This window comes from Trachurus trachurus, assembly GCF_905171665.1.
Source record: "Trachurus trachurus genome assembly, chromosome: 10".
NCBI lineage: Eukaryota > Metazoa > Chordata > Actinopteri > Carangiformes > Carangidae > Trachurus > Trachurus trachurus.
Genome location: NC_139894.1, coordinates 9,515,721 through 9,529,313, shown reverse-complemented (window position 1 = coordinate 9,529,313; position 13,593 = coordinate 9,515,721). Strand labels below are relative to the sequence as shown.

At 43.5% G+C, this 13,593-nt stretch overlaps 1 protein-coding gene across 1 annotated transcript in view; it reads right to left on the bottom strand.

Annotated features, from left to right (window-relative positions):
* afg2a (AFG2 AAA ATPase homolog A) overlaps positions 1 to 13,593 on the bottom strand; it is a 125,805-nt gene that overhangs the window by 21,771 nt on the left and 90,441 nt on the right. The window contains exon 16 of the mRNA XM_083980445.1: positions 4,207 to 4,371. Coding sequence (XP_083836571.1) covers positions 4,207 to 4,371 — 165 coding nt within the window. The remainder of the gene's footprint in view (positions 1 to 4,206; positions 4,372 to 13,593) is intronic.

The following is a 13,593-nucleotide window of genomic DNA, read 5'->3' as shown; positions in this document are numbered from 1 at the left end:
TCATTGTGACAATGACAGATTAATTAAAGGCATTTTTATTAACTCGAGAGAATGCCTTGGAGTTTTTCTTTGTTTTTCCACTTCCCTTGGATCCCTCTCCAAAGAGCACCTCTAGTTTTGAGAAAGGTATAGCGCTCTTCGCTTTGAACATTTAAAAAAAATAATCTGTGTTTAATAACGAACATTTAAAATTGTATCTGATATACTTATCAACATTGTTGCTTGATGTTAAAACTTGAACCCTCCAGCGAGTAACAGAAGAGCTGGCCAGTGATCATGTGACCGGTCGGCAGTCACATGCAGCGTGTTTGGACATCCACATGTTTATTTACTTGTTGATTTGTTGCATTTGTCCCTGGGCTCTCTCCTCTTGTAAACACAGCATTATCTCCACTGCTGTGTTCGCTCTCTTATCTGTATCCTGTTTTCCCTGCAAACTTCCCCTCGCTGATCAGAGGAGTTTAAGGTTTCATCTAATCTAATTTGATCTATAGCGTTGGTATGTAAAATATAATACCTACGCAGGTGAGACCCTGCCGGAGCTCTTATCAGCACGACTGTGGCATGTCTTTGAATTTTTTTGCGGGGTTTCAAGAACTCAATGGCAAGTGACTGCAAACCTCCATTCCACAGATGAGACACTACACCAGAAACCCCGATGTCAAACACAACACCTGATAGTGGGGGGATTGGTTTCCCTCTGCATACCTCCTCCAGCTCAATGCCTGGCTTTAGGGCTTGCTTGCTTTTTTTTTTTTTGGGTGGGGGCTGCCTCATCAGGATCCGGAGAGGAGAGGAGAGTATGTACTTTCAGGATATGAGCGGGCCCTATAGATAACCTCGACCTGCCCTGGAGAAGAAAATAATGTTGAAAGAAAAGATGAAAACAGCTCAACACCTCGCTGTCCTGAGCAGACTTGATTCAAGAACTGATGAACAGCTTTGAGAGCGCGTGGAGAGAAAAGTCAACGTGTGCATCTGCATGTGTGTTTAGAATCAGTCAGTACGTTCATATGATACTTGAAAAAACTAAATTATTGCCTTAATCCGACTTTAACTGGACAACTGAGTGCATGTAAACGCGTTAGTCCAACTAATATTAATATAAGATTAAGACACCCAGATAATGTGATCGATGAAAATCAATTTTCTTCAGCATGTATTCACCTTGATCGGACTGAAACTGGACAATGCATGTGTGCATGCTCCACAACAGTAGAGACGGCACAAAGTGGAGCAGAGAAGGTCAAGTAAAGAAAAAAAAAACTGCGTCAACTCAGCGCCGATTCAGTGCATTTCACACATTAAAAAAGAGAGAGAGAGAGATGAAGCCTGTAGACTGTCATTTGTAGACCGGCGCATCTGGTCGGGCACTGAATTTGAGAATTTTTAAAGCTTTTTTTTTTCTTTTTTATTTAAACACAGAATTTTTTAAGCTTATTAAATTGTTTATATTCATTTTTTTACTCTGGGACAAGGACAGAAGTCTGATCGCCAAAATCAAATTTTGAGCATAGCAGGATTAAGCTGTGCATGTAAACGTACTGAGTGTTCCTCTACAAGACGACTTTTATGTGATTAAGCCTCGAGTGCTTCATGTTAAAGCAAAAGATTTTGTTCATCTGTTGGTGTCTGGATGTATCAGGTTGGACTGACAGTAACTCCAAACTTTGCTGATCTCTTTCAACAGTTCACCAATCAAAATGTATTGAATCCATAATGGTTGAAAATAACAAGTAATCATTTATATTATCAGTGTTTTGTTCTTTTAGACAGACATAAGGAGGATTGTAAGGTAACAATCCTTCAGTCTGTCTAAAAGAACAAAACACTGATCGTCTAACTGAAGACACAATGAACCAAATTGCATAATTTATATAGGTTGATTTTGTGGTGATTGACTCATCCATTAATCAACCAATGTCTTTAACAAACAGACTCTAGTTCTTGTTGTCATGTTGTTATGTTGTGACTGACTGATTGATTGATTGAGTCTAAATCGATGGGAACAACAAGATAGACAGAAACGAGTTCCTGTTCCAGTTCCTCTGTCAAAGATGTCAATAAGTTTTATGAATGGGTTTCTTCTATGTCACAAAACCAGTCTGTCTTTACAACCTTGTTGTGTTTAAACATGTTTTTGTAAACTATGACCAACAGTCTAGAAGAGGTGACGCTATAAATCAAACTACGAGTTGGAAGTTTAGCGGTGGTGACATGTAAGCCAAGTCACCTTAATGTTGTTATGTATAGCCTGAGAACTAACAGCTTTTTACTTCAAGTTCTTCGGGTATAAGCTTTCAAAAACCATGTAGGTTTTCGTTTGTGATGCTTATCGAGCTGAACAAACAAACTCTTTTCCACACTAATACAGAAGTCTATGGAAAAATCCCATTGGCTTTAAGTTAAGGAAACCGGGGCGATGCTAACCTCTGGTATGGCGCTCTATAATCGCAGACGGCATAGGACACAGGACACAATGTGTGAACTGTAGCTCATTTTAATTACGGCTGCCACAGTTGGTCTCATTATCCTGGAGTCTCAACCAACTAAAAAAAATCATCATCCGGTTCAGGCAGCTCTTGTGCGAGTGTCTGTTTCAGATCACCCTAACGCGAACCCACAAATCCATACCCACGAGGACAATCATGGACAAGACCCAAAAGAAATCTCTGAAGTGAAAAGAACCAGTATCGTTCATCTGACTTCTCTGGACAAAGTGGTTTCATGAAGGAACCCACTGCTCACAGCGAGAGGCAGATTTTGTAAGAGTAAGTAAGTGTTTCTGCATCTAGAGCAAAACAACCTTGGCTCCTGCACTGTCTCAGGGAAACGAATGGAGGAAACAACACATGACATGTTCATCTGTACACCGACAAACATGTCACACAAAAAAGCAACAATGAAATGTGTGTTTTTGCAGCCGCTGCCAAAGGCACGTTTGCGTCTGGATCGTTTGAAAACGGCCGATTTTCGAGGACCAGCATGACATTTCTCTCATGGCTGTAACTGTAACTCTTCAAGTCTAAATATACAGTGGGGGAATTTACATTCAGGGGCAAAAGACATACTGTATGTCTCATGGGGAAAGTTTTTTTTCTTTCCGTTGAATAGTGTATGAACTGTGAGTCACAATGAAGGTCAAAGACAAACAAGATTTCTCTGACAAAGAACAAGACAGATACCGAGAACCAGACCCAGTAGAGAAAACTCCCAAAACCCCTTCGTCTCCACCGTCACGAGGTAAATACTTCAACCCGACCGATCGTAAAGTGAGGGGAGATCGGTTTGTTCTTATTTCTTATAATGTTTCAGTCGACTCGTCTGTGTCCTGGAGGACGGGAGCAGTTTCTCTGTTCAAAACAATGTGAATCACGCGCTGGAGACAAATCTGTCATACAAAGAAGTGTTTGTACAATTACTCCCAGTCCGCCGTGAGATCACGAGGGCGCTCTGTGACACAGCACAGACACGACGCAGGCATCATGGAAAAGCTCAGTAACATCTCTCTGCAGGGAAACAGCAGCGGTTTCTCTCTTGTTTTTAATTTTCATCAGCTGTTGTCAGAAGGTAAAGCTCTGGCCCTTGAATGCAGCGTTACCGATTTGCAGTGGACTTTTCCTGAGAAAAAGTCTGACGAGTTGACTGAATGTCTTGTATCTCTAAATCGGCTGGTTTTTTAAACAATCGGCCCAAATCTTTAAAAAAAACTTTGCCAAAACAGAAAACCCTGCTGCAAATGTGTTTTTTGTAAAAACAGATTATAGTTAAACGAATTTGGACGCGAGGCAGAGCCTGCTGCACAAGTATTAGGAGAAATTACACTTGGCTGAAGAAACTTCTTCTTATCTCTATTTTCTGTGTTGCATTCACTAGTTTAATGGTTTGTAGTGGCCTGTTGTCATGCTAGTTTCAATAAATCTTTTGCTTTTCCCAAGTGCAAAAAGCAAATGTGTTACTAAAATAGACAGAGCCGTTCACTGTTGATTTTTTGGCAGCCACACTGAGTGAAAATTGAATTTTGAATGAACATCTCACTTCATTCTTTTCATGATTTATAAAGAGGTCACACAGTCAGTATTTAATGTCATTAATCTCTCTTGTCATTTTAGGGAAATGAGTTTGTAACCAGTGTGTGTTTTATGGATCTGTGACATTCGCAACTAGTTCCGCGTTGTAAATTATCCAGAGAAAAATGCAACCCACCTCCGCTCCGGAGTATTTATCCGTCCGAGTCACGAGGTCATCAAGAGACACGTCCTGGGCCACAGGCATGTTACGGAACTGGAGGGAAAATATTTCCCGTCGGGTCGGAGCATCTGGAAGAGGCACGTAGATGATTCGGTCGAGGCGACCTGGACGCATCAGAGCCTGTGGGACGGAAAAAAGACAGTCATCGTCTGATTTACCGTCGTATTTCACAAAATGTCACACACACACACACACACACACATAAACACATGCATCTGTCAAGTTCAGACTCAACACATCAGCGCTCATCATCAGTGTAACGGTCTTTGGCTCTGTGAAGGTAACACACGCAAATCCAGAGGAGAGATAATTCTTTCTTTCTTTTGCATATGTGGACGCCACAGCTCTGACCTTTGACCTCCTCTCTGCTCTACATCTAGGAACCCAATCTTTCTCCACCGCTGCACCGCCGACCGTGTTGCTCTTCACACAGAACCACGAAAACCCAAATGCCTAAAATGCAAAACTGTGAAATTTCAGTTTTCCACTTCTTGCAGTCGGCGTGGAGACAATGTTGACGTTATCTGATAAACCCTCCACTTCCTACAGATCACATCTCCATGACCCCAAAACAAGTCCTCGAGTACCCAAAGCTGCCGCTGTCTCGCTTGTCAGACGTCATTAAGTGGCAGGCGCCTCTCAACGCAGACAAGCCGACGGACAGACAAATATGCCCTGTCTCCATTTGCTTTCCCCCGGCCTGGGCCCGGGACAGGCTGAGGGCTACGGTGTGGCGCTGTTTGGTTTGGGTTGTGTATCCTGTTTGAACAGCGAGCCGGTTGAAGAAACGGCGTGATTTGAAAATAACAAAAAAAAAAAGAAGAAGAAAAAAAAAGGCATTTTGCTGGCTGCGAGTTAACCTTCAATTTAACAGAGAAACAAACATCAAGTGGAACTGACAGTTTCCTTGTTGTTTATCGTCTAAGGCTCAGTGAGGTCTGGTTGTAAAGACGGTGGAGCCCTCTGGCTCGGGGCCAGACAGGCCACAGCGGGGCTAAACCCCGGCCGGCGGAGACGAGGCAGGAGACACACACAGACGCAAGCCATGCAGGAGGTCACGTCAGGAGAGATCAGTGAAGGTTGGAGGGACTGGACCAGCAGCCTTTGAACTCTTACACAGTCATCACGCTGCTGTTCCTGCTACTCTGCATGCACAATGCGCCCTTCAGGCCCGACAACATCTTTATGTCTTTTATATACTGCACGTAGACGGAGAGCATTAGCTGTATGTCTTCCTGTTGGCTTGATGAGAACAGCAGAGAAGAGCTCAGATGAACGATGTGCCGGGTTCAAATCTAAATGATGATTTTGTGAAGTAATATAACAAGCAGAAATACATTTATAAAAGTTTAGCATTAATTATTTATACATAACTGTTTTATATCTTTGTAAACTCAATTTTTTTAAATAAAGGTAATTTAATGATGTAAACTGTATAGATATTATTGACAGTGATGAATATTTCACTTTTTCCTGGTGTTTATTGACTAAATCATTAACTAAACAACATGGGGAAAAATATCTGTATGCTTCCAAGGTTAAAGGGATAGTTCAACATTTTGGCAAATTGGCCCATTGCCATAATCCCTATAGTCATAGCAGTAGGTTTGTTACCTTTAATTGTTGGTGCAAGCTATTTTTAGAAAGGCGGAGCAGAGCGGCGAGCTGTCTCTGTATTTACCTCTAAAACAACTCTGTCTCGTAACGCTCTGTTCTTATCTCATAGTGTGGTGAATGTGCAGGTCACAACTTGTCCACCAGAGCGTTTTGGAGTTGTTGGATTGTGTATTTGATGAGTTTGATGAGGGAAACCAAGAAATCCCATGAGCCTCCATAGCGTAGCTCTGAGCAGCTTCTAAAAATAGCTTGCACCAACGAAAAAAGGTAACAAACCTACTGCTATGACTATAGGGATTATGGCAATAGGTCAATTTGCCAAAATGTTGAACTATCCCTTTAAGCTTGAAATTTGAATGTCAACTTCAACACCAACATGGATGAGAAGTCCTGAGAGCATCTAGGCGTTTGTGACGATTGAGAAACGATGATATAACCAGCAGCTCCAGGCTTATTCCAGTCACATGCTGCCTTCGCTGCCTTCAAGACCGAACCGTAATGAAACAAAAGTAAGTTTCACTCCTGTCACAGAGAGAGACCATCATCAAACAGTTTTTATCATGTTACATTTGAAGTCCATCTGCTTGCTTGAGTTTTGCCGGATGCAGTTTTAAGAGTTTAGTTTTATGGTTTGCTTCATTTTCCCTCTGGATAACTAAACTCCCGTTTACTGAGGCTATGGACACTTTTCCTGCCTTTTATCTGTTGCTTTTTTTGTGTTCCTGTGTATGTCTATGGAATATGAGAGGATGGAAACTGGAGACAAACATTAGTAGCTACCCTTAGGTAACCACAACAGAGCCATGGCTGACAAAGGAGCAATGGATCATGAGAGGAAACGTTCTTGTTTTTCAGGTCTCTGGATTCTTCCACTCATCTGAGGAGAGGGGTCCGGGGCCGTGGGTGACCAGCAGTCGTCGTGAAACGGACAGAAAGGAACAACGTCACCGTGATTCAAGGCGAGGAAATGATGGCTGCTGGGGGATCGGAGGTTCACGTGCTGCCTGCAGCCTTAAATTAAAGTCATGAGGGTACAACTTGATAAAGATGCGTCTGGCAAAACAACTATTAAAACCACACATGTGGGAGTTTGCTGTCATGATTCTTCCCACAGGTTAGCGCTGGGTATTGTAGGTGTGTGTGTCTGTGTGTGTGTGCACAGGTTGTGGGACTGCAGCCTGTGGTTGTTTGTCACAGCAGGTCGAGCCAGTCGCGGCGGTGCGTATTGCTCTGTGCAGAGGACGTGCCAGGGACACTTCCTGAGTTGCTCTCCCTGGAAGTATCTGGCGGCTGTGTGCCAACACAAACCTGCTGACCCCCAGCTAAATAACTCTCACACACACACACACAGACACTCCCACATGCACACTGACAAACAAACACACACACATACACACATGCACGATTCCAGTAAATGCTCTTTGGCTCGGTCCCTTTTGATTTCAGATCCATTTTTCTTGCCGGCTACTTTATCAGCCGTTAATTCTCTCTGCACGCATAATGGAGAAGTTGCTCGTGGCTTCCAGGCGCTCGGGCTCCAAGGGCTCCAAGGCGCTCCCAAAAAGCAGCAGAGCCTCAGACCCTCAGCTTTGAGACTGCTAAACTCATCTGACTGCCCTGGAGGGAAAGAAAGGCTTTTTTTCCCTTTCCTCTCAGCAAGAACAGGGGGCCCATCCATCACTTAACAAGATACACTTCCTGTTCTCAAGGATCCGGGGGTGGGGGGTGAGGGGTAGGAGAGTCGGAGGAGGGGGGAGGAGGAGGGAGAAGAGGAGGAGGAGGAGGAGGAGGTGAGGGGCACCCCGAAAGACAAATACTTGGCTTGGCATGTCGGGCAAGCGTTGACGGGCTCTTTTCGTAGCGGCATCATTCCACCTGAAGTCTTGGCTCAACTGGCAAGAAGGCAGGAGGAGGAGAAGAGGGAGGGAGGGAGAAAATAGAGGAAAAGGAGGAGAAGGAGGAGGAGGAAAAAAAAAAAACACACCCAGGCCAAGGGGACAACCCAGACAAACCCACTTGAAAAAGACTGCAGGGACCAAAAAACCCTGCAAACAAACACAGATAAGTGGCGTGGGAGACAGCAGCAGTCGGCCACCATCCACAGAGAGCAGTGGGATAAATTCTCTGTTGTTCTAACATGAGTCTGCATGACGGATCGTATCCACCTTGTTGAACCACTGACATGATAGGCATCATTACACATGAGCCATTAGTAATTAGAAATGCCCCCAGGTAAGAAATACCAAGTAGCTTTAAGTCAACATCGGAGCATTTATAACATCGCTGAAGCTGGGTCACTGTGCAGCGTGGAGAAAGCAAAACCTTGGCCTTCGCCGGATCGGTCGAGCTGATCAAAACACACAGGGAAAGAGAAGAGAAAACCGAGACAAAGAAGAGGAAAAAGAAAAAGAAAAAGAAAAAAAACCTCATCCGCTCTCCCTGCGCCAAGTTTCACTGCCGATAACAACAGTAATCATTCCAGGCATTGCAATCCTCCTCAAGAAGAAGTGATTACCCCCTAATGACAGACGACTTCCTATCTGTGAAGGCCGGTACCTCTCCCTAACCAGCGAGGAATGCTGGGAATCTTCTCCTCGGAGCGTTTTGTTGCCGAGCACATTCTTGGCCTATAGCGGTGGATCTGACCTGCTCTGAGCTATGTCTACAAACTGTTTACAAACGGACGCCCACGCAAAAGTTCAGGTGTCTTATTCTTAGATTTTTTTTTCCAAGCTCAGACACGGGCCGCGGATCGGATCGGCTTCGCTGCCTCACGTTGTCAGATCAAATAAAGAAATAAAAAAAAAAAACACAAAGGAAACATTGAGTTCATGATACTGAACATGATGACTAAGTTCTTCCCTGCACATCTGGTGAATTCAACTGTGTTTTTTTTTTTTTTATTGTTGTTGTTGGTGCTTTTTCCAAAAGTGCAGGATGATCGCAGGCTTGTCTGAGTGAATAAGTGGTTTGCCCCGAGGAGATATGAGTTGACTTTGTTCCCTGCCTCGAGGCACCGACTGTATGTGGTTTCCTAACCTGTCAGTCCGCAATCCTCAGAGGCCTCGGTGAGTCATACTGACTCGGAGATGGGCCACCCTGGATTTATGCAGAACACACACACCAAAACAAAAAAAAAGAAAAAATGCAGAGAGTATGATGGGAACCAGAGAGGGAGAGAGGGAGAGAGGGAGAGAGAGAGAGAGAGAGAGAGAGAGAGAGAGAGAGAGGTCAGAGAGGTCGAATCTGAGGTTCAGATTTAGAGAAATTGACACAGGGCGGGCTCTGACTAAATGCTGGTGAGTGTTGGTTGTCTTCAGATTGAAGACACTGTACTAATAAAGGTTTTAGTTGTTGCAAATTTTTTTTGACACATCCCATCCTCAACTCAACTCAAAATGTATTTATATAGCACATTTAAAAACAACCTTAGTTGCCCAACATACATAAAGTCAAGTTCTAGCAATATAGATAAAAACAGCATAAATCATCAACATAGATTAACAATAAGATGGGGCAATAAGAACAATTACTAAGATGAGGTAAAACAAATAAAAGCTATACTAAAAGATGAAAATAACAGGTCATCCTCGGTGTGGAGAAGCTCGATGACTTGAACCCAGACTCAGGTTTGTCTCTCACGTGGTTTGGGAGGGAGTTTCTGAACTTTATGTCGATTGTGCAACGTGCATCCGATCGGACGAGACGGAACAGGATCGATGCCGTTGTAGTTGTTGCAATGATCATATGATCATATAGAAGGGTGTTTTTATACCGGTGCATCCTGCAAGAAAAGGAGATCCTTTTGAGGAATTAAGCTTCACCTGGATTCAGCAGCAGCAGCAGCAGCTTCACTTTAATAACAGAATAAACTGTGTAACTGTGTGAAAAGAAGGGGAGGTTATCAGCCCCGCTCTGGTTCAGCTCCTTCAAATCCTAACAAACTATCTCCCAAAGAGTCCCTGAACACCACATCTTTCTAGAAAAAAGAAAAAAAAGAAAAGAGAGATGACATAATTTTGGAGGAAGCTGCACTATTTGCAGAGAGACGCTGGACCTGCCTCATGTCAGTCCACAGTTTGATGCCGGAGAGGATCAGAGGGAGAACGGCGGCGTGGGGGAGAAAGAAAGAGTAAATCAGTGTGAGAGAGGGAGAGGGAGAGAGAGAGAGGGAATAAGAGTGACAGGAGAGAGAGAGAGAGAGAGAGAGAGAGAGAGAGCAAGGGAGCAAGAGAGAGAGAGAGAGAGAGCAGAGTTGGCAACCAGTCAAAAACATGTGAGGCTTTCACTCTGGATTTTGCCCTTGAGTCAAACTTGCATCCGGCAGGCGAGGCCACCGTGTCCAAGAACCAAAGAGCTCTGGCGCTGTTAACCCCCTACTGTCCCGCCGAGGCTGCTCGGCCAGGAGGAAGTCAGGATTTGTAGTTTCAAAATGAGGTAGAAAGAAATCATGTGAGCGGGTTATTTCCTCTGGTTTCTGGCATCGCTATGCAACCCAGTTTTAAAAAAGAATTGAAAAGAAAGCTAATTATTTAAAGCATTTTCCAGCACATGTGGAGCACTATGCTGTGTTTCTTTTATTTTTTACACTTTTAAAACTCTTAACTTTTAACTTAAAGTGACGTTATTTGTCTTTGTTTTATCTTCCAAATAGATTTGAATGATTTTGGGTTTATTGAAAACCTGATTCTTTTGTCTTTCTTTTAAATGTTTGGCCCGTCACACTTCTTTTAAATGATACTCTGTGTATAATGTCACTTCTACTGACAGGAATGGTTATGAAATTAACATCTAAGCTGTAATAAAACTGTTTTTTTTTTTTTTTCCTTTAACACATAATAGGAATCATGAATTTACACATAGTTTGCTTGTTTTTTGGACCATGCAGCCGCAGGATTCACATACAGACCACAGATGTGTGTGTGTGAGCATAGGGTCATTACAGAATTACATGTCACACCTCTTTTACCTTTTATGGTCTGTGTGTGTGTGTGTGTGTGTGTGTCTGTGTGTGTGAGGGTCAAGATCATATGGAGACCAGGTGAAGGGGCTGAGTTGAGGGGAGGGGAGGAGAAGAAGTAGCAGCAGCTGTGTTGCTCTCTTTTTGGGTCTGGGGGGGGTGGAGGGTGTGGAGGAGGAGGAGGTGGTGGGGTCCTCACACCCCTACAGCTGCCTTGGGGGCCGCAATAAAGTCCCTGAATCTGTCAAAACAAGCCCAACAGGCCGGTCCTCACACCTCCACGGAAATAAAAATGGCTACTGCCAAAAAAACAGAGGTATTTTGATAGGAATAGGTGGGCAGAGTGTGTGTGTGTGTGTGTGTGTCTGTGTGTGTGTGTAAAAAAGAAAAAAAGAAAAAAAAAAGGTGAAGAAAAGCAGAGGAAATTAGACGGAGGCCATGTTGAAATGTCGACTCATTGGAGCCCAAAATAAAAAAGCACTAAAGCGGCTGCCATAAAGTACATGTATGTTTGCTTTACAAAGAGGCGCTTCCTGTGAGCTGTCCACAGTTCGCCGGTTCATTCTACGGGGCCTTTTCGTTCGGTGTAAACTCACCAGGTCTGGTTTCCATAATCTGCCCCAGAGCCATGTGGGCAACCAGCTCCAACCCCCACCCCCCACCCTCACCCTCACCCCCTGCCTCACTCGCTGCTCGCTGACAAAACGACAAGCGACCGACGTTTTTACCTTACAGGTGACACTGGCATCGTCGTGGAATCACATGTTTTATGAATACACATGTTGAATTATAGGACTGTATTAAAGGATTATTATTATTATTATTATTATCAACTGATCTACCAATTCATATTTTGATAAATCAGTTCATAAATAAAGTTTTGTCTATGAAACATCAAAAAACGGTAATAAATTGCTCATGCTCATGCTTCTAGAGGCCAAAGTGAGTTATATTCATGAAGCTTTAAGCTTTAGAGATTTAAAAACTACGTCTCTAAACTCTCAACGTTGGTTTTCACAATGAGACTGAGCTGAACATCTGACAGAGAGGTTTGCAAACTCTGATGTATTTAAAGGGATACTTAACCCAAAATCAATAATTCACCAATTTTCTACTCACCGTCATGCCAAGGAAGGGTTTGGAGAACTTTCAGAGTTATCAAAACGCTTTTGGAGTTCCAGTTTTCCGAACCCTTCCTTGGCATTGCGATGAGTAGAAAATTGGTGAAGTATCGATTTTGGGTGAAGTATCCCTTTAATCACTAACTGCAGATACAGGTGCACACACACACACACACACACACACACGCACACACACACACACACACACACACAAACACACAGACACACAGACATACATTAATATAGCGAACTATGACGTCTTGGTCGTCCCGTCCACTTCCACTACAGTTCGATCACCATCTGATTTCCTCAAGACACAGAAACTGCAAATGAATCATTTTAATAATGAGCCACTGTGTTTTCCACATCTGAGGCTTTTACAGCCGTTGATTTATTTCTCCAATTGCAAACTGGAACATACATAGATGTTACAGTTTATTTTAATTACTGAGAAAACCATGAATAATCCTACATTAGCTTCTGCTTCCTGTTCAGCGTGTCAGTAAATACCTCCTGTTTCAACAAGTGACCATCACAGCAGCCTGACTGCTCCAATTCCCCACAGTGGAGAGTGACATCCTAACTGCCGCCCCCCCACTGAGACACATGCATGTTAAAAACTGACATATATGCACACACACACGCACACACACACACACACACACACACACACACACACACACACATCCCTATTCTTTCCACTTCCCCCTTTCCACACACAGAGCCCCCACCCCACCCCCCCATCCCCAATCCCCTCCCACTTCCCCCAGAGACAGACTGCAGGTGCCAGGCCCACCTCGGGGTCCCTGCCGGGCTCTCGTTAGGCCTGGTGCCATTCAGGCGGCTCCTAACACGCAACCCTGAGTGCTTTGTGTTTCTCTGACAGCCCTTGTCGTCCTCTTCATGTAGTGGTGGAATAAAAAAAAAGAAAAGGGAAGAAAAGAAAAGAAAAGAAAAGAAAAAGAAAGAAAAGAAAAGAGGAGGACTTCAGGGATTATTGCTCTGAAGAATTTGACAGAACGACAAGGCCGAGATTCACCTCACACTTTTTTTTCCTTTTTTTCTTTTTTTTAAAAAGGCCCAGCCTCTGTTTTTAGCCCTTTTACGACAAATTGCATATTATTTCTAGACAGCCATCGGCTTTCATTCATTTTCTATGCTAGAGACTTCAAACTTGCTCGAGGGGGAAGACAGTCAATCACGGTGAAAATCACATGTGCCACAACTACGACGAAGACGGCGGCGCTTATTTCAACAGTTCCAGGCTTTTTAAAGTTAATGTCTCGCTGTCATTTATCACCTGAAGCAGGTCTCCGCAAGTTCACTTAAAATGAATGGAAACCAACAAGTGCCTGGAAAAATAAAATGAATTAAAACATTCTGTAAAGATATAAAACAAAACCACTGGAAAAAAAGGTTTAAAGATCCTGCAAAAAGACAGGAAGTAAAGGATCAATCCGCCAGTTTTCACATTCAAATGCATTGAAATTAAAGCAGATATCAGCTTCACGGCCGTTTCGGCTAATGCTGCGTTCAAGGCAGGCTTTTGAAACCGTAAGTTACAGCTTCAAGTCACAACTACGACTTGGTAGCGTTCCAGGTAACCCGTAGCTCGTGTTTTTACCATCCTGTTGTCTGTGAAAG